The sequence below is a fragment of the Eucyclogobius newberryi genome, unplaced genomic scaffold (assembly GCF_026437365.1).
Source record: "Eucyclogobius newberryi isolate DKJ021-1_F unplaced genomic scaffold, fEucNew1.0.hap1 SCAF_1, whole genome shotgun sequence".
Taxonomy (NCBI): domain Eukaryota; kingdom Metazoa; phylum Chordata; class Actinopteri; order Gobiiformes; family Gobiidae; genus Eucyclogobius; species Eucyclogobius newberryi.
Window position 1 is genome coordinate 26,702,402 of NW_027315723.1, and position 18,602 is coordinate 26,721,003.

General features: G+C 41.1%; 1 protein-coding gene across 4 annotated transcripts in view; it reads left to right on the forward strand.

The window, feature by feature from the left end:
* sgk1 (serum/glucocorticoid regulated kinase 1) overlaps positions 1 to 13,103 on the forward strand; it is a 58,011-nt gene extending 44,908 nt beyond the window's left edge. The window contains exons 1-10 of one of the 4 annotated variants that reach the window (XM_072441919.1): positions 5,639 to 5,819; positions 9,320 to 9,395; positions 9,532 to 9,601; positions 9,682 to 9,870; positions 9,969 to 10,100; positions 10,756 to 10,992; positions 11,081 to 11,176; positions 11,257 to 11,412; positions 11,502 to 11,591; positions 11,936 to 13,103. In XM_072441919.1, the coding sequence (XP_072298020.1) occupies positions 5,654 to 5,819; positions 9,320 to 9,395; positions 9,532 to 9,601; positions 9,682 to 9,870; positions 9,969 to 10,100; positions 10,756 to 10,992; positions 11,081 to 11,176; positions 11,257 to 11,412; positions 11,502 to 11,591; positions 11,936 to 12,103 (1,380 nt within the window). In that variant the 5' untranslated portion in view covers positions 5,639 to 5,653 and the 3' untranslated portion in view covers positions 12,104 to 13,103. Of the gene's footprint in view, positions 1 to 5,638; positions 5,820 to 7,550; positions 7,682 to 9,099; positions 9,231 to 9,319; positions 9,396 to 9,531; positions 9,602 to 9,681; positions 9,871 to 9,968; positions 10,101 to 10,755; positions 10,993 to 11,080; positions 11,177 to 11,256; positions 11,413 to 11,501; positions 11,592 to 11,935 lie in introns of those variants that run through there. The other 3 variants (XM_072441935.1, XM_072441928.1, XM_072441911.1) reach the window with 3 other exon arrangements.
* The last annotated feature ends 5,499 nt before the right edge of the window (positions 13,104 to 18,602 follow it).

An 18,602-nucleotide genomic window follows, 5' to 3' on the forward strand; every position in this document is an offset into this window, starting at 1 on the left:
ACATCAGTATTAGGTTAGGTCAGTATTGCGACGGGATGACGTGACGCTCTCCGGGTAAGACGACTGTTCTCCGCAGTTTCATGAGTTCCTCCTTTGTGGAAACGCGGTACGGCGCCGGCCGGGGGGCGGGGCCGGAGCCGGGGGGCGGGGCCGGGGGACTCAGAGCCAAGACACATCGCAACGACACGACGAAAACACTCAATCCAGCCGAATAAAGTCAAAACAAGTTAATTTAAAGCGATTCCAGTGCGTGTCCCGATCGTTCGTGAAGTTCCTCTTTCATATAAACGTGTATATAAACGTGTACCGAAGACACGCCGTACTTTAGCGCGGCCGGAGGGCGCGGGGGGGGGCTGGTGGGCTCGCTCGGAGCTATATATATAATATATATATATATATATATATATATATATATATATATATATATATATATATATATATATATATATTTATATATATATATATATATATATATATATATATATATATATATATATATATATATATATATATATATATATATATATATATATATATATATAGGTAGACTTGATAGTACTACTACTGCTGCTTTTAACAATATTCAAACTGCAGTTGTGAACTCAAGGATTTTGTTTTGTGGGATATGTACACCAAACCCTTCAAATGATACAAACATTTAAAATATATATTTCCTCTTGTTTACAGGTTTAGTCCTGGTTTAATTCTGACAGTTATATCCTTATTAAAACAGATGTGTGGGATATTATGTGCGACACCAAACTGTGTCGTGGCGTGTTGTGCATCTATCCACAAACATCCAATAAATATGTCCCTCAGGATAGTTTGGTTGAATGGACCTAATGTACTTAAAGAGTATGTTTTTTTTTTTTTTTAACACTGGGGAAAATGTATATTTGTTATTGTAAAAAGTATTGCTCAGTTGGGGAGACATAGACCCCATAAACAGAACTCATTCCCAACTGAACATAAATGAAGCTTTGGTGCTTTTTAAATTTTAAAACATATAATTATCAGACAATGCAATCCATTTCTTGCTATCACTTTTGGAAGATTTTAGCTGCTCTAAATCCATAAACCAAACTAAACTGCCATGAACAGCGTTATATAATCCTCCATGTTTTCCTGCGTGTCCTTAAACTGTACTCTTTTGTCCTCTGTGACGCAACTCTGGATAAGCCCTTTCTTTAGCAGCACCTTTATTATTGTGGGGCCAGCGACGCCCTGTTCACCTGTGCCGACCTGTGCCAACTCATTCAACATGTGGAAGAATACAGACGTCTGAAATCTCACCAACGGGACATTTTAATTGAAATGTTGACTTAAATGAGGTTGAGTCACACAAAGGACAAACTTTAAGACATATGAGAACTTTTCCACATTTCAGCATTCAATTTCTGGGTTTAGGAGAAAATGTGTCTTCTTTTATGATCCATTCTAATTCATCCATATACAGAGCTATAGGACCATAACATGCAGCCCTTTTGAACTATTTATGTTTTCAGATTTTTCCATATTGATTGGAAAATAATTCATTAAAAGTACAGTTTTTATTCTCTCTGTACTCAAAAGGAATGGGTTATATTGACTTGACTGAGTTATGCCCTGTTGATGTAATTTAGCTTTAAACTATTGAGCTTTAAACTTTTCAATCACGTGATGTGAACTAGGGAAAGATATTTTTCTGAAATAATTGGAAGCTGCAGTAACAACTCGCGTGTCCTGTTTGCCACAGTAAACAGATTAACAAACCCTCCAGCTCAGCTGCCGTTAGAACTCATTTCCACATCCAAGTGTAATGAGTTTGCATTATTCTTTATTGACAAAGTTCAGGGCATTAAAAATGCTATAAATCCCACAATGCAAAAAATTACCCTAAAACCACCAAGACACTTAGAGCTAACTCATTTGCACCAGTAACTGACAAAACTGTCCATGAGATCATCACCAGTCTGAGTTCATCTACATGCTGCCTTGATGTGTTACCCACCAGATTTCTAAAGTCTGTGCTGAACAGTTTGTTAGCACCATTCACTCACATAGTTAACATGTCGCTTCAATCTGGAACATTCCCAATGTCTTTGAAAACTGCGGTCATAAAGCCTCTCCTAAAGAAGAGCAGTCTTGATGCCGCAGTACTGAGTCATTACCGGCCCATCTCTAATCTGCCATTTTTGGGCAAAGTCCTTGAAAAGGTTGTTTACCAACAGCTCACAGATTTCCTCTTAATAAACAACTCATTTGATGTTTTTCAGTCAGGTTTTAGACCTCATCACAGCACTGAGACTGCTCTTGTCAAGGTGACAAATGACATCCGCCTGAACACTGACACGGGCAAAGCCTCAGTCTTAATTCTGTTAAATCTGAGTGCTGCTTTTGACACTGTCGATCATGGGATCCTCTTACAGAGACTAGAGGACTGGGTGGGCATCACTGGCACTGCCCTAAACTGGTTAAGGTCCTATCTGGAAGACAGGAAGTACTTTGTTGAAATTGGTAGCTGTGTCTCAGACCACATGACCCTGACCTGTGGAGTGCCCCAAGGGTCAGTCCTGGGTCCCCTTCTGTTCAACCTCTACATGCTGCCGTTAGGTCAGTTGATACGCAGTGAAAATGTGTCCTATCACAATTATGCAGACGACACTCAGATCTATGTTTCACTATCGGCAGGTGACTATGGACCAGTAGATTCACTCTGTCACTGCATCCAACAGATCAGTTTGTGGATGGAAAACAACTTTCTCCAGCTGAACTCAGACAAGACTGAAATAATCGTTTTTGGCCCACAGAAACAAAGAGAAAGTGTTAGCGGTCACCTCCAGAGTCTTGCTCTAAAACCTACAAACCAAATTAGAAATCTGGGGGTAATAATGGACTCAGACTTGAACTTTAATAGCCACGTCAAATCAATAACATCAGCAGCTTTTTACCATCTAAAAAACATTGCCAAAATCAAAAATATAGTGTCAAAACCAGATTTAGAGAGACTTATCCTTGCGTTTGTCTCCAGTAGATTAGACTACTGTAACGGCCTGCTCACTGGTCTCTCCAAACGAGCTGTAAAACAGCTGCAGTACATCCAGAACGCTGCTGCTCAGGTCCTGACCAGAACCAGGAAGTATGATCACATTAGTCCTGTTCTCAGGTCTCTGCACTGGCTCCCTGTGGCTCAGAGAATAGACTTTAAAGCAGCTCTGCTTGTGTACAAGTCTCTCCATGGCCTAGCACCAAAGTACATCTTGGATATGTTAGTGCCATATGAACCATCTCGGACTCTGAGGACCTCAGGGACCGGCCTCCTGCTGGTGCCCAGAGTCAGGACAAAACATGGGGAATCTGCGTTTCAGTTTTATGCAGCTAAAATCTGGAACAGTCTTCCTGAAGATGTGAGACAGGCTTCAACTCTGACAATGTTCAAATCTAAGCTAAAAACAGTTTTATTTAGCTGCGCATATGACTGAAAGGATTTTTTCTTTGCACTCTTCTCTTTTGTTTGTGATTTTATTAGTTTAGAAAATCAGTTGGATTGATAATTTTTAATTTAGTTAATTTTATTGTATTTCTGTTTCTGTAATTTCTTTGTGATTTGAATGCATTTTTCCTGCTGTGAAGCACTTTGAATTGCCTTGTGTATGAAATGTGCTCTACAAATAAACTTGCCTTGCCTTGCCTTGATGTACTTTACTGCAGTTGTTTATGTATAACCAGGGCAAGTGAAGGCAGGCCCAGAGCAGAGCCTATGATTACAATTTCAGTTTTGTCAGAGCAAACGTGATTTAGCAACATCCCACACACAAGAGGAAAAGCACAAAAGCATTCTGGGTGTAAAAGGAACAACCTGTTTTTTCCCCAGTCATTAAACCAACCTTCAAGGGCAGCAGCCTGATAAACGCTGTAAACAAAACCTAGAAAATAACCAAAACTACCTCAAAACAAGGGTGTTTTGAACCACGTCTCCAAAAGAGGTCAACCATAACCATAACCCTATAATTTTACCCCACATAATGAGTTGGGGCCCTTTAAAATAGAGAAAACGACGCTTGACTGCAACAGCTCACGAAGCGTCCACAATGCCCAGTGTCCAGGCGCACTATAAAAGCCTGGCTGTCCTTGGTGAATGGAGAGTTTTATGTAACGGTGTCACTTGGTTCCTCACCACTGCTCATTCGCATTCACCGCCAGACGGATTGGATCAACTATGGCCGCAAATAGACCCCTCATTGCGGCCGTAAAGAATGGGGCAAAAATAAAATACCAACGACCAGACGTGTCCAAAGTGCGGTGCAGAGACCGTAATGGCACGCGTATGTCTCCAAGCTTCCCTCGTAAAACGTCCGACACCATCTGACAGCGTTTTGTGAGCCCCATAAGCAACAAAACTGAGACACAATTTCCCAATTTGGCCAGTTTGATATCAGAACCACGACTGCCTGGTCACAGCTTACATCTCTCTATGAATATTGTAACAGATTATTGTATGCACCACACGCTAATTCAGACGGAGAACACAAACAGAACTGGAATTATTCCAACAAGGCTGTAAACAATGACCTTCACAACGTTTGTTATGAAATATAATAGATGTGAGAGTTGCCCCTTCACATAATGGACATAGCTTTGATCAATCAGTGGTTTGGATTTCTCAAGTAATTATCCATGTCGACACCGAATGTATACCGTATTTTCCGGACGATAAGTCGCTTTCATAGTTTCATTTTTTATAGTTTTAGCCGGGGTGCAACTTATACTCCAGAGTGACTTATATGTGATATTATTCATTATTTTCACTCTGACAACTGCGTTTCACATGTTGATTATTTTCACACTGCACTTCCTCTTCCTCTGGAGTTTGTGGAGTTGTTTAGACGTGACACAGAGGAAGAAGAATTCAATGGATTTAGTGATTTGGGGTAAAACTGATGCTTTGGTAAACTTGTTAGCATGTTCTTTATGCTATAGTTATCTGAATAACTGTTAATATGTTACATTAACATACCAGACACTTACCACAGTTCTGTCTGTGCCTCATGTAGCTGAAGGTGTTAGCGTTAGCATACGTACACCTATTCACCATGTTCTCTCATCTGTTATTATTTTAAATTGCATTTCAAGATGAAATGTCTGTTCTTGGTCTTGGATTTTATCAAATACATTTCCCCCCGTGGGACTTATACTCCAGTGAGTCTTATAGATGTTTTTTTCTTCTCTATCATGCATTTTTTTGGGCCGACTTATACTCCGGTGCGACTTATAGTCCGAAAAATAAGGTCGTTAAGAGGTGCTTGGACTATGGAAAATTATAGCTAAATCTGGTGTGGATTTGTTTTAAACTTATCGGTACTCAAACTTCTAGTGTGCACGTGTCAAACATTTCCACTTGTGTCCAACATGTCACCCACCAGCAGTAAAGACTGTTTACTTTTCCTGTCGTTGCACATAATGTTTAACCTGAATTATATACCGTAAATGCCCATATACCCTGCCCCCACATCCCATGGCGAGTGTCCCGACGTGCATCTGTATAGGCCGGGCTTGGCACCAGGGACTGTGCCACTTGTGCGTTGCATAATGCATTAGTGGGTTGAAACACAATAAAAAACAAACACACTTCTTAAGTCCAGTGGAGCCCCTTCCAGTTAACAGCCCTGTGCAAATGCCAATGAGGAGAGTGGGCCGGAGAGGAAAATCACTGAGTGCACCCACTGTTTGCTCTGGCCCCATTGGTTTGCCTTTTCTTCCGCTGTGCCGGTCCTCTCTCAGCACCTCACACTCATTTGAACAGATGCATTCGCTTGTGGACCAGCGGCTCCACCTCGGAGGTAAAAATATATATTATTAAACTACTCACATGGCTTTGATTGGTAGATAGCGCAGTTCCTCTCTTGTCACGTCAAAATAGTGATTATGTTTACCCACTAACTGACAACTAATCACATCCACAACTAACTATTAAAAAAGGTGATTTCCTGTTTTTTTTGTGAGGGTTCCAGTGCATTTTTTTTTACAGTAGCAGCACTTCAGATCATTTGTGAACTTGTGATGATGCTTTGGTTTCAGTGTTTTTCCCATTTACCCTAGAAGCATTTTAGCATTGATGGAGCTAATGCCTTAACAGAGGTCGAGGTGTGGCAGTTTCTTCTTCTCCCCGCGCAATCTCTGTCTTCTCACTTGCAAATAGAAGCAGAATAAACTAGTAACAGCAACAAATGCCAAAGCAATTGTCAACCTTTCACAAAAGCCGTTAAAAACCCACAAACACGTTCCTATATCTTTTCTGCAAAGTATTGTTTTGACTTTAAAGGTCGGCACTTTTCCACTACAGTTTTGATAAAGTTTTTAGTTTGAAAAGCGAGATGCCTCTTCATGTTCCACACAAACCACAGTTCTTTTGTCGTTTCTTCCGATTTTCTGGATGAAACGGCAATCGTAAGAAGGCAGGTTGAAGGAGAAGAGGGGTATATATATTTTTGACAGACTGCAGTGTTGGAGTGATTCTGAGTGAAAAGACGATCACAAAAAGATTTATTTAAGGGTTGAAAATAGATCGCTATGACATCGTCTTTACTCCCAGTGTCAGTGAGTCCAAGTTGACTGTGGAGGAGCTATTAATAATAGATTTGACCTGAGCTAAGTCAAAAACAGACAGCAAAGTGAGTGTTGGGGCAATGTTTTCAAAAGTGCAGACTGTAATTTTAGGGTTCTGCGTTTTAAGCATTTTGACTTGTGATTTGCCCCAGTTGCAGTTTGTGGAGGATCAGCTTTTAATAACAGCACAGGCCATTTCAATGTTCACGTACAATAAGAAGATGCTTTGACTATATTACTTTTCTGGTAGGGGTCCGTCACCTGCTTGTCTCCATGGAGATGTTACTGCACTTCACATTAAACAATCTCTTTTGCATTTACTCGATTACAAGTATTGATCAGTAGTTTAAAATGAAACACACTAAAAACCTGTATTATTGTGTGAGCTGGCTTGCCTCTCCACGGATCTGACCTGTAACTTGACCTGACGGCTTGTCTCCATGGAGAAAGAGAAGGTCAAGATCAAGCTTTGTTTAGGCTTTAGCACATTTGAAATAGAGTTTCCACTACCCCCAAATGCAAGGTTCAAGGTTATAACATTCACACAATAAATAGATCAAATTAAACAGAAAAACAGAAACACAATAAAGGATAAAATGCCCAGCTCAACTTGTGTTAAAAGCCTGAAGAGATATGCTTTAGTAGTTATTAAAAACGTTACCTCTGCAGAAGTTTAATGCCATGCTATGGGACATTGGAGACAATCTCACCTGGTTGAGAGCCAAAGTATCACAGACTGTTCTGTTGTGTTTAATAAGACCAAATGTTTTGCAATAAAGGAATATTCCCACTGCCCTGATTTGAACATCATAAAACAATTATCCCAATGGGTTAAAGTTCATTGTTGGTTTTAAACCCATTCAAGAGACATATTGTTATTGTTTCTTGCCAAAGGCACTCGAGGGCCCCGCCCCCCGCCCATAACTGTGTGGGGTGCCCCGCCCTTAGGAGAGGAAAAAGAAAAAGAACATTGTATGAAACTGTCCCACAGAGGAATTCAGTGTAAGTCAGTAGCCTCTGTGCAGGAGCAGATAGTTCCTCTCTCAATTGGATTAAAAAGACGTTTCCATGAAAGACAAAACCACCGGCCTAACGTGTAAGTTGATGCACATGTTAATATGTTTTTCTGTTCTCCGGAGTTTTCTATAACTTTTCTAAACATAACAAACATATGTTGCTCGCGGGGCATCGAGCGTGTTTTTCCAATGACCCACATTGCGCTCGCTGTGGATGAGTCTGTCTCACGTCTCACTGTCCGCACTGACCATGTTTATGATGGTGTTATATATATATATATATATATATATATATATATATATATATATATATATATATATATATATATATATATATATATATATATATATCCATCAGATTGGACTCGGTGGTGAGAACACAATCTTATACATTGGGACAGGTTTGCACTTTATGCAGCTCATCGATTTGGAAATGACAGCATGAAAAGCCATCCAGATCTTAATGAAACCAAAACGATCCATTTGACTACATTTTGACTTTTTGAAGTGTTGAGTGGGATTTAGACCAATTTTGCATCGTAGCAAAGCTTTATTCATTCTCCTCAGTGAAGATCGGGCATATAAAACATGATGTTATGCCTCTTAAACGTGCCTCTGATGTCGTGAATGGTCTTTTGCCCGAGGTGGAGGTAAATGAAAACCAGGTGCGTTACATAACTGTGCATTATGTGCATTATGGCTCCAGTGCCGCGGCGCTTTCCACACATTTGCATCGAAGCAAACGTGCAGACGTGTTTAAGCAGTTGGCCTGATGTGTTTCAAGAGCTTACCATTGGTTGCCTCTTGTATTCTTTTCCGTGTAGTGAGTGTCTCTCTCTCTGTACTTTTCCACTGGCAGAGGGCTTTTTCTTGGCATGTGTCCCGCGGCTCCTCTCTCTCTCTCCCCCGCGCGCTCCCGTGGGAAGCAACGTCACCCTGCTCTGCGCGTCTGAACTTGAACATTATGAAAGAAAACACAAAGTTAACATGTTAACGCGTCTTATTTAGGTAACGGAGTGAGTCACGCCTAATAGATGCCGTTGTGGATACAGAGGGTAAATTTAGACCAATATCCAGTTCAAAGTTAAGCTGGTTCTTGCCCTCCTCTTATAAACTCCAGTGACAAACCTGGAAAGGATTGTCTTACAAACAGTCGCTTTTATCTGTTCCATTCTTTTCCAAAACCTCATGATGTAACTTCATCTATTGGACTGCCACATGTAATGACTCATGGAAAGTGATGCAGTTGCTAGGAATGTCAGTAAATAAACCGTCCAACTAAATCAATGACACACTTTTTTTTCCTTTTCTTTTTTTCTCAATGTTTTGAACAAAAATGCAGATTTTGTGGTGAGTCCGTGACGTTGGTGGAGGTGGTGCAAAGCGTCCGTTGATTCTGTAGTGACGTGGACGTAGGGTTACGCCCACTGGGAGGGAGGAGCAAGCACGCAGACAGCTCCTCCCTCCCCACTTGTGGACTTTATTAGCTCTGCCAAGTGCAAGAACAGTTTTATTTTAGCTCAGGCCAGTGGTCAGTACAGAGCTAATCCAAAATGACCATCCAGAGCAATACTTCAGAGCCCGAGCTCACTTTCTCAAGGTCGAAAGGGCTTGTCGGATTAGTCACCGGTATGGATCACTTGTGGATACGCAAACATGGATTAACTTTTTTTTTGTCTTGCTTCTAAATTTCCCAAAACTTTTTTTTTGTCTTGCAGCTTTCATGAAACAGAGAAGAATGGGGCTGAACGACTTCATTCAAAGACTTGCCACAAACTCCTACGCCTGCAAGCAGTGAGTACATCTGACTCATGTTATTGTTCCGCCATCTCTCGAGGGCAAGCAATGTCAAGCCAAAAAAATGCCAGTATTATGTCGCCTGGATGGAAGAACATGACTCAGGATTGACTCTAAATGTTTTGTTTTGTAGTCCTGAAGTTTCATCCATGCTGAACCTGCCTCAAGATGCTGAGCTCATGAATGCCAACCCGTCTCCTCCTGTGAGTACCTTTTGCAAGAGAGCTTTTTTTTTAGAGAGTTTTGTTAAGAACAAATGATGATGTTGTGTTCGGTTCCACAGCCCAGTCCATCCCAGCAGATCAACCTCGGTCCATCCTCTAACCCTTCAGCCAACCCTAGCGACTTCCACTTCCTCAAAGTTATCGGGAAGGGCAGTTTTGGCAAGGTCCTGCTGGCACGCCACCGCACTGATGACCAGTTCTACGCTGTCAAAGTCTTACAGAAAAAGGCGATTCTGAAGAAAAAGGAGGTGAGAGCGAACGCAAAACAAAACCTTTCACGTTTGAGTGCGTTCCTCATCATCTGTTCATCGACGTTCTTAACCTTTGGCCTTTTTGCTCTGGTTAGGAGAAGCACATCATGTCAGAGAGGAATGTGCTGCTGAAGAATGTCAAGCATCCATTTCTGGTTGGCCTGCACTACTCGTTCCAAACGGCCGACAAGCTCTACTTCATCCTCGACTACATCAACGGAGGAGAGGTGAGCGGAGAAGATTTGATACAGTAACAATGAAGGGTTAAGTTATCTGAGGACATAGAGAGGAAGAGAGAAGGACGGTTTTGCACAATGGAAAAATGGGTCAAGAATTATTTAGATTGAAATGTAAATTATACATCTGTAATTGTTAAACCAATGTTTTCTTTTGGTTGTGACTGAGAATTTACTTTTCCATTTTAACTTATGTATTAAACTGGCTATAATAAACCTATTTCAGTTTCAGTTTATCCGTTTTTATTTTCCCAAAGGCTAAACTTTAGTGGGTTAGAAACAATATATTTTCAGATTTAGTTGAGGTAGGGACACGTGGACAGAGGGGATATCCTGTCATGAGAAGCTTAATCACGGCCAACGCTCTCTGCCTTTTTGCTCTTCTTTCACTAAAGGAAACAGCTCTCAGGAAATCATGGGGTGAGCTCCGGAGCGGAGACTCAGGGCCAAAATTAGCATCACTGCTCAGACTTACTGTGGGCCTTTATAGAGTTAATTTCCTGCGACTGTTGGGGAAGCAAAGACAGTTGATCAAATATAAGCCTTTCTCTTTTGTTGCAACCATTTGTTTTTTTCTGCTTCCCGTTTTGTACCTGTCCACGATTCAAAGCTCATCATTTTGACCCTCTTCGTCTCTTTCTCCCAGTTGTTCTACCACCTCCAAAGGGAACGCTGCTTCCTGGAGCCCCGGGCCAGGTTCTATGCCGCAGAGATCGCCAGCGCCTTGGGGTACCTCCACTCACTCAACATCGTCTACAGGGACCTGAAGCCAGAGAACATCCTGCTGGACTCCCAAGGACACATCATCCTCACAGATTTCGGCCTGTGCAAGGAGAACATCGAGCCCAACGGGACCACCTCCACCTTCTGCGGTACACCAGAAGTAAGGACTGGGTTCAAAAAGGGAAAGAAATGTCACATACTTTCCTGAAAAGTTGTATTTATAGTATGTTGCCTTTCCTTTTTGTTAGTATTTAGCTCCTGAAGTTCTACACAAGCAGCCCTACGACCGAACCGTCGATTGGTGGTGCTTAGGAGCTGTTCTTTACGAGATGCTCTACGGACTGGTAAATATTGTGCTTGTTTTAAAGTATATGTGGAACACCCTTTTCTGGCGTCGTTATTTATGTGTGTCTTTTACCCTCAGCCGCCCTTCTATAGTCGTAACACGGCAGAGATGTACGACAACATCCTGAATAAGCCGCTTCAGCTCAAACCGAACATTTCCAACGCAGCCAGACACTTGCTGGAGGGTTTGCTACAAAAAGACAGAACCAAGAGGCTGGGCTGCAAGGACGACTTTGTAAGTTTGTTCACTTTGAAGTCGTTCTTTTTGGAAGCTCTTTGGATAATGTCATCTTTGGACTTACTCAGTTTTGTTTGTCTCTGCAGCTTGAAATAAAGAACCACGTCTTCTTCTCTCCGATCAACTGGGATGATCTCAACGCCAAGAGAATGACCCCTCCTTTCAACCCCAATGTGGTACGCTCCAACTTTTATCAAACAATACGTCTAATTTAGAATTTACCATTGTTTCCTGACATCTCTGTTGCTTCATAAACTGTGGGTGTTTTTATATAAATACTTTGGACAATTGATCAAAGAAATGTTCCAGACCAGTTTCACTTGTACAATAATAAAAGCTTTAACCTGAGCATTGACTGTTAAGCAATGAGACTATTCAGTTAAAAGCAGAACAAGTTTCAAAGGTAGTCATCCGGGTAACATTTTGAGTAATAAAGACATTTCCACTTCCACCTGATCACTTCCATGTATGGCACTCTCTGCACTAAGACTAATCTGTGTTTGTCTCTTCTCACCCTCAGACGGGACCTAACGACCTCCGGCACTTTGACCCCGAGTTCACAGACGAGCCTGTGCCCAGCTCCATTGGCTGCTCCCCCGACAGCACTTTGGTAACCGCCAGCATCAAGGAGGCCTCGGAAGCATTCGTGGGCTTTTCCTACGCTCCTTCTATGGACTCTTACCTATAGGAGCGACGCGTGAATACCAAACGGGACTTGGAACACACTTGTATCTTGACCCCACAATCGCCAACGGAGGATGGATGTTTCCGACCACTGCAACGTGTCTTTGAATGTGCCACAAACGGCGGTCGTCCCTTAAAACACTTCTGCAAGAGGTGTTGTGGGTTTAGCAACGCACAGCTTAGCACACAAAACGATAGGTCAGTTGTTAGTGTTGAGTTGTTTCCATTCACAAGTGGAGGTCCTTTGCACATTTATTGCTCAGGCAGCTCAACAGCCCCCTTATATCAATTCCACGGCTACAGATTATGCTAGGACAAGCACACAAAAACTTTTCATTCGACCTACTGTATGTAGCCCTGCGTCTTGTGAGGCTTTCCATATTGTCAAGGGGGCTATTTGAGTGTAATGTCAGTTATGTTGGTGCTTTAGTTTATTCTTATATGTTTCCTGTGTGGTTAGAAAAGGGATTCACGTGAAACTGAATGTTACTGAGGGGGATAAGATCTTCAAAAAGGTGCCTTCATTTTTTCTGTCCACTGTATCTTTGGGATTTTCTGTGGCAATTTTTACACATGTAGCACTTAGTAGACCTGTTATTTTGACATGGAGACTCAAATGATGTACCGGTTTGCACATGAATACACTATTGCTAGGAGGGAGAGGAAGAGGGAGCGTTGCTGTTATTGCCCCGATGAGAAAGAAGAGCTTATGTCTTTCTGCTTGCCAACTGTGTCCCCTTCGTGTAGTCTTCCACCTGCCGCACAGAGACGGACCGCGCTGACCACATCACAACTGAACATTCCATTTTAAATATGGCTGTGACGCTATTTAAGTTTATTTGTATATTTTGAACTTGCGTGTACTAGTTTGACTGTACAGTATCTTGAACAAAATAAGGTATGCTTAAGTGTGTATATGTAACATGTTAAATGTACTGTAAATTGTAAAATTGTTAAGATTTATGTGACCATGTTCGGTTTGCAATAAAAATTTAACTTTATTATACCATAGAACGTTTTTAATTTATTTAGCATTGTATTAGTAGTCGGGGTGGGACAAAAGGCATTTGCCACAAGACGAGACGTGAGATGTTGGTCCAAGAAGGGATTTTTACATAATACAGTTACATAATACATAATGCAGTTCAGTTCACAATTTTGACTTTGAACTGTGGCTTCTCAAAACATTCCTCCACCATCCAAAGACACGCATGTGAGCGGTAAAATGGCAACAGTAAAAACTCTGTCTGGGGTGTATCTCACCTAAAGCCCAAAGCCACTGGGCTCCAGACACCCGAGATCACTAATGGCAACAAGAATTAATGAATTAATAAATGCAATAGGTCAACTTTTAGATTGCGCAGGTTGAAATTGCAGCGTTAATGACTTATTACAACAAATGTTTATATGTATTAATTAGTTTCATTGATTTTGCTCTGCCGCCAGAAGAATGTGAAGAATGAGGACAAATGGCAAATATTGACTAGTGCTTGTCGTAAATGAGGCTGACCTCGACCAGACAGTCAGAGTTCTGAGTGGACTTTATACTTTTTCTTTTAACAAAAAAAGGTTTTGTGCCCGTAGGCTTTATTGACAGGAAAGTAGTGTGAAATGGGAGATGAGAGAGAAGGGAGGACATGCAGTCGGAGTCAGGAATATGAACTCAAGACACTGCGGCCGGCGGCACCTGGAGCCCGGCATAAGTGTGCTGTGCCTTAACCACTCCACCACCGGGCAACACACTGGACTTTACACTTTTTCGTGCGTCAAGAGTCTTACACAACCACACAGTGACGTTTGTGTACATGTCTGCAGTAGAAAGTATTGGTCTTTGGCTGCGGTGTAAAAATGTCAACATCAGTAAATAAAGAACATTTGCAATAGAGGATACTGCATAATCTGCAAATGCATGACCTTTGGCTATTTTAGAAAATACAACTGCCAAGTTTATCTGTATCATGATCATGACTTAATCAATGTTGCACACTGGCCACTCAAGCTAACGGACCAACAAACAAAAGACCCACTGTACTTAGACAGATGATGCAATTAATTAGCCTTTGTACTTCCCCTTTATCAAAACAAGAAATACTGACATTAAAATGATTTGTATAGTTAATAAAATAATATAACATTTAACCACTAAATCATTTTAAATACAAAAAACAAAATAAAGTGTTTGGTGTTCAAGTTAATTTATTTCGATTTGTGATTGAATGGTTTAACACAAACCATTTAAATTGAAAACGGTTACATGATGAGGTACATTTATTTAAGTTAAACATTTCTTCTAGTTTCAAGAGAAAGATAGAGAGAGCAAGAGAAAGAGAGAAAAGAGAGAGAGAGAGAGAGAGAGAGAGAGAAAGAGAGAGAGAGAGAGAGAGAGAGAGAGAGAGAGAGAGAGAGAGCAAGAGAAAGAGAGAAAAGAGAGAGAGAGAGAGAGGGGCGATTCATTTCTTATTTGATGTATTTAATAGATAAATAAATATAGCCAATGTGGCTGATTTACATCTTCAGTCTTAGGTTGATGTCAATATCTACAAGACAAAGAGGGGAAAACAGCAACTGTCACATAAAGACAGAAGTTACACACTCCAGTTAGAAATACCCCTCTTTGTCATTCATTGTCACGTGGTGACATATTTTGACCCTCCAACAACTTTTTTTTTTAATGTTAACAATGTTGCAGTTCTGTTAGAGCAGGCACTAGGTTTGTGGTAGTGTGCTGCCACCTAGTGGTCAAACTGACCACTATAATATTTACCCTCACAACGAGTTCAAAATGCCGTTGTCATAGGAACAGACCCAGAGGTCACTGTGAATGAATCCAAGAGGCCGTAAATAAGATAAAAATGATTTTACTTGAATACCACCTCAGAGTAACATTTAGGGGTCAGTTTTATAAGACTTTTCCTTTACTTGTGAGTTAAAAGTTAGCATGAGCGGCTTTAAATTAATCCAAGTATGAGAGGATTCAGTTTTTTATTTTTATTTTATTGACAAAATGGTTCCCAGGGGCGACTCTGGACAGAAAATCAGGCAAACCTTTGACCTATCTTCAAGCCATCGTCTATTAAGGATAATTTTGTCTCCAAACCATTATCTTAAAGCCTAGATGTGTTTACTTTAGAAATAATGCACAATAATCAGATGAAGCAGCTGTTTCCATGTATTTCAACAACGACAGTCGTGGCTCCTCAGAGGAAGACACTGGACCTACAAGAAAAACAAACACGTGCCCAAGACTCACATGCTCCTGTTTAGAATGAGCCCTTTAATTCTGCTGCTGCTGCATAACCCAATCTCCTGATGTCTTGACAACATCACATCAGAGCACCAGGCTAAGGGGGTGACAGAGGCGGGTCAGCGGGTCAGCGGGTCAGCGGGTGGGACGAGATTTCCGGGAGTGAGGTATTGGCCTGCTCGTCCTTGGTTCCATGGAAGGAACAAAGCAGCAACATCGCCATGGAGACGAGCTGGCGGACCCTCCACCGGATAAATTCAATAGTGCTCCTTTAATCTACTGGACTAATTGACTACAAACGGCAATCAATGTGACTATAAGCTACTTCTTTAGCCTCATCTGCCCCAGAGAAGACTGAGACAGATGGAGGTTAGTCTGCTCACTGCTAAAAACTAAACCCGACTCACAAAAGTAACTGACATCAGCAGAAATCACAGGACTCTCCTTAACTCACCTGACAGAGCTTGACAACTGGACCACTGCATAGAACAGGACTCCACTCATACACCACATCAGGGCTTTCAACAACAGTTTCCTGAGGGGCAGATTTTTCTCAGAACATGGTTTTGGGGTTTTACAAAATTCCCTCAACATTAGATCTGTTTCAATAATGATAATAACAACTGCTCTATTAGATTTTTGTGGAAAATCAAATTCAAAAGGCTTAACTAACAATGCCCTGCCAAATTGCCAATCCAGTGCTGAACCAGAATTATAGGGCTAGTACCAATGGGGTCTGATCCAGGACTAACCCAGAATTAAACCAGGACCTGGACTAACACAGAATTAACCAAGACCAAACCAGTAAAAATGTTATAAATAAAAGGTGAAAATGACAGGAAGCAGGGCTGTTGTTTTTGTTGTGTTACTTTTAATGGTGGTTGACAGCCAACTGAAAAGCCGCCACCGCCACCTACTGTAGTTGTACGTCTTCAAAGTATGTCAAATAGAAGGAGGGCAAGAAAGAAAGTGAGAGAAAAAGAGAGAAAGAGAAATATTAATATATATATATATATATATATATATATTTAATTTAACCAAAAAAACATATTGTCAGGTGTTATTATTTGTCAAATCATAACTTTAAGTGGATTTTGGCCATTGTTTACAATCTGGTTGCTAAGTGACAGCTGTGGAATTACCTCTACCTATGTCATATTTGCTGGCCATGTCCAAACAGGAAGTAACATTATAAATGTCACCAAAATTGCCAAATTGGAGAAAAACAGGTCAAACGTTTGGTAAATCTTAACTATAATCATATTCCCTTTGTTTGACTGAAAAGTCTAATGTGTCATATGGACTTTAAGTTGAAATGTCCTGCACTACATGAAAACCTCAGTGTGTCGGTGTAATCCCTCATTAATCCAGGAGTGTTCCAATGTAGAAAAATATTCAGTTGAAGTCATCCGGACTCGAATCTTTGTTTTCTATCAAACTAGCCTCTTTGTTTACTATCAGTCCTCTAATGGGCAAGAAAGAAAGTGTGAGTCAGAGACAATAGAGGCTTATAGCCCATTAAATGACTGATAGTAAACAAAGAGGCTAGTTTGATAGAAAACAATGTGTCTATTGTTGTTTTGTCTGAATGTGTATTTGTCCAGCTCTCTGTCTGAGAAAAATAACTGTTCTCCTGAGGGAAACTCAAGTGTAAAGTCTGATTAAGTCTAATCTGTGATTGGCCTTTCCAGCCAACTTGCCTTCAGGTTAGTTAGAGGGTGAATACTCTGCAGTGCATTCTGTGAAATAAATATTTTCAGGCAGTATTCGTCCAAATGCTGACTCTAAACTGTTCAGAGTGAAGAGGCAAAGGTTGTCAGAGGCTCCGGCCATATTGGACTGTGGATAAATTACATTACAGTTGCTGGAGTAGATTGAATTTGAAATAATTTTAGGAGCCATGACACATAAGTTAATTTACTGTCAAACATTTGCATTAACCTTTAGTGTTCTATTTCTCAACAGATGTTGACAACAATGTTGACAACAATGTTTCCAGTTGGCACCTCTTTGATGAGTGTATTGACAGTACCAGAGTCTCCAGGATTTAATTTATGGAGTGATGAGTTATTTTTAATTATGGAGGGTGTGAGCAGCAATGCCAATTTGGGGCACATTGACAATGCATTATCTAGCGTGTCAGAGGATTTTAAGTTTATTATTGTATTAAAACATTATTTCTCAAACTTGTACCTCTAAACAAAAAATGTTGTGTAAGGATCTTTGAATTGCCCTGTGGAAAAATTGTGCTCTACTAATAAACTTGCCTTGCCTTGCCTATTTTGTCAGATGTAATATAATTGATATAATCCCAGACAAGCAATGTGTCTTAAGGCCTCAAATGAGACGATCAGTGAGTTTTATGCCTGGCTATTATACATAATATTCTACGTATTGTCAATATAAACGCATGCTATGTTTACTTTAATACACCCGGTCACACACACAAAACATACTCCAAGTCTGACAAACGTGGCCTTGAGGACAATAAAGTTCCCTCTTCTCGTCCGGAAGACTACGGATCCTAAAGATGATGTGTACAAATACTTCTCTTGTGTTCACGAGGCACAGCTCCTCGTCAGATGGACTTGTGGGTGTGATAATTATACAAGTACAACAATAGAGACTTAGAAATGAGGTCAAGAATAGGCCACATTGCGTAACAGCGCCTCTTAAACGCCTTCAGTAAACTCTGCAGTGGACTTTACTTCACTGAATCTCAAAGGCTAGACTCACTGAGCCACACGCCCCTCAGACACGCCCCTCAGACACGCCCCTCAGACACGCCCCTCAGACACGCCCCTCAGACATCTCTCAGAATCAGGGAAGGTTTATTGCCATTGTCAGTGAATAAAAACAAGACCAGTAAGTTTCTTCTGTAATCAGGTGCAACATGAAAAAACCCAAATAAAAAAACAAAATACGATAATATAGATAATAAGATGAAAATAAACAGTTTTAGTTGCAGGGTTAGGTGTGGGGTTAAGTGCAGGGTTAGGTGTGGGGTTAGGTGTGGGGTTAAGTGCGGGGTTAGGTGTGGGGTTAAGTGCAGGGTTAGGTGTGGGGTTAGGTGTGGGGTTAAGTGTGGGGTTAGGTCAGGGGTTAGGTGTTGGGTTAAGTGTGGGGTTAGGTGTGGGGTTAGGTGTGGGGTTAAGTGTGGGGTTAGGTGTGGGGTTAAGTGTGGGGTTAGGGGTGGGGTTAGGTGTGGGGTTAGGTGTTGGGTTAGGTCAGGGGTTAGGTGTTGGGTTAAGTGTGGGGT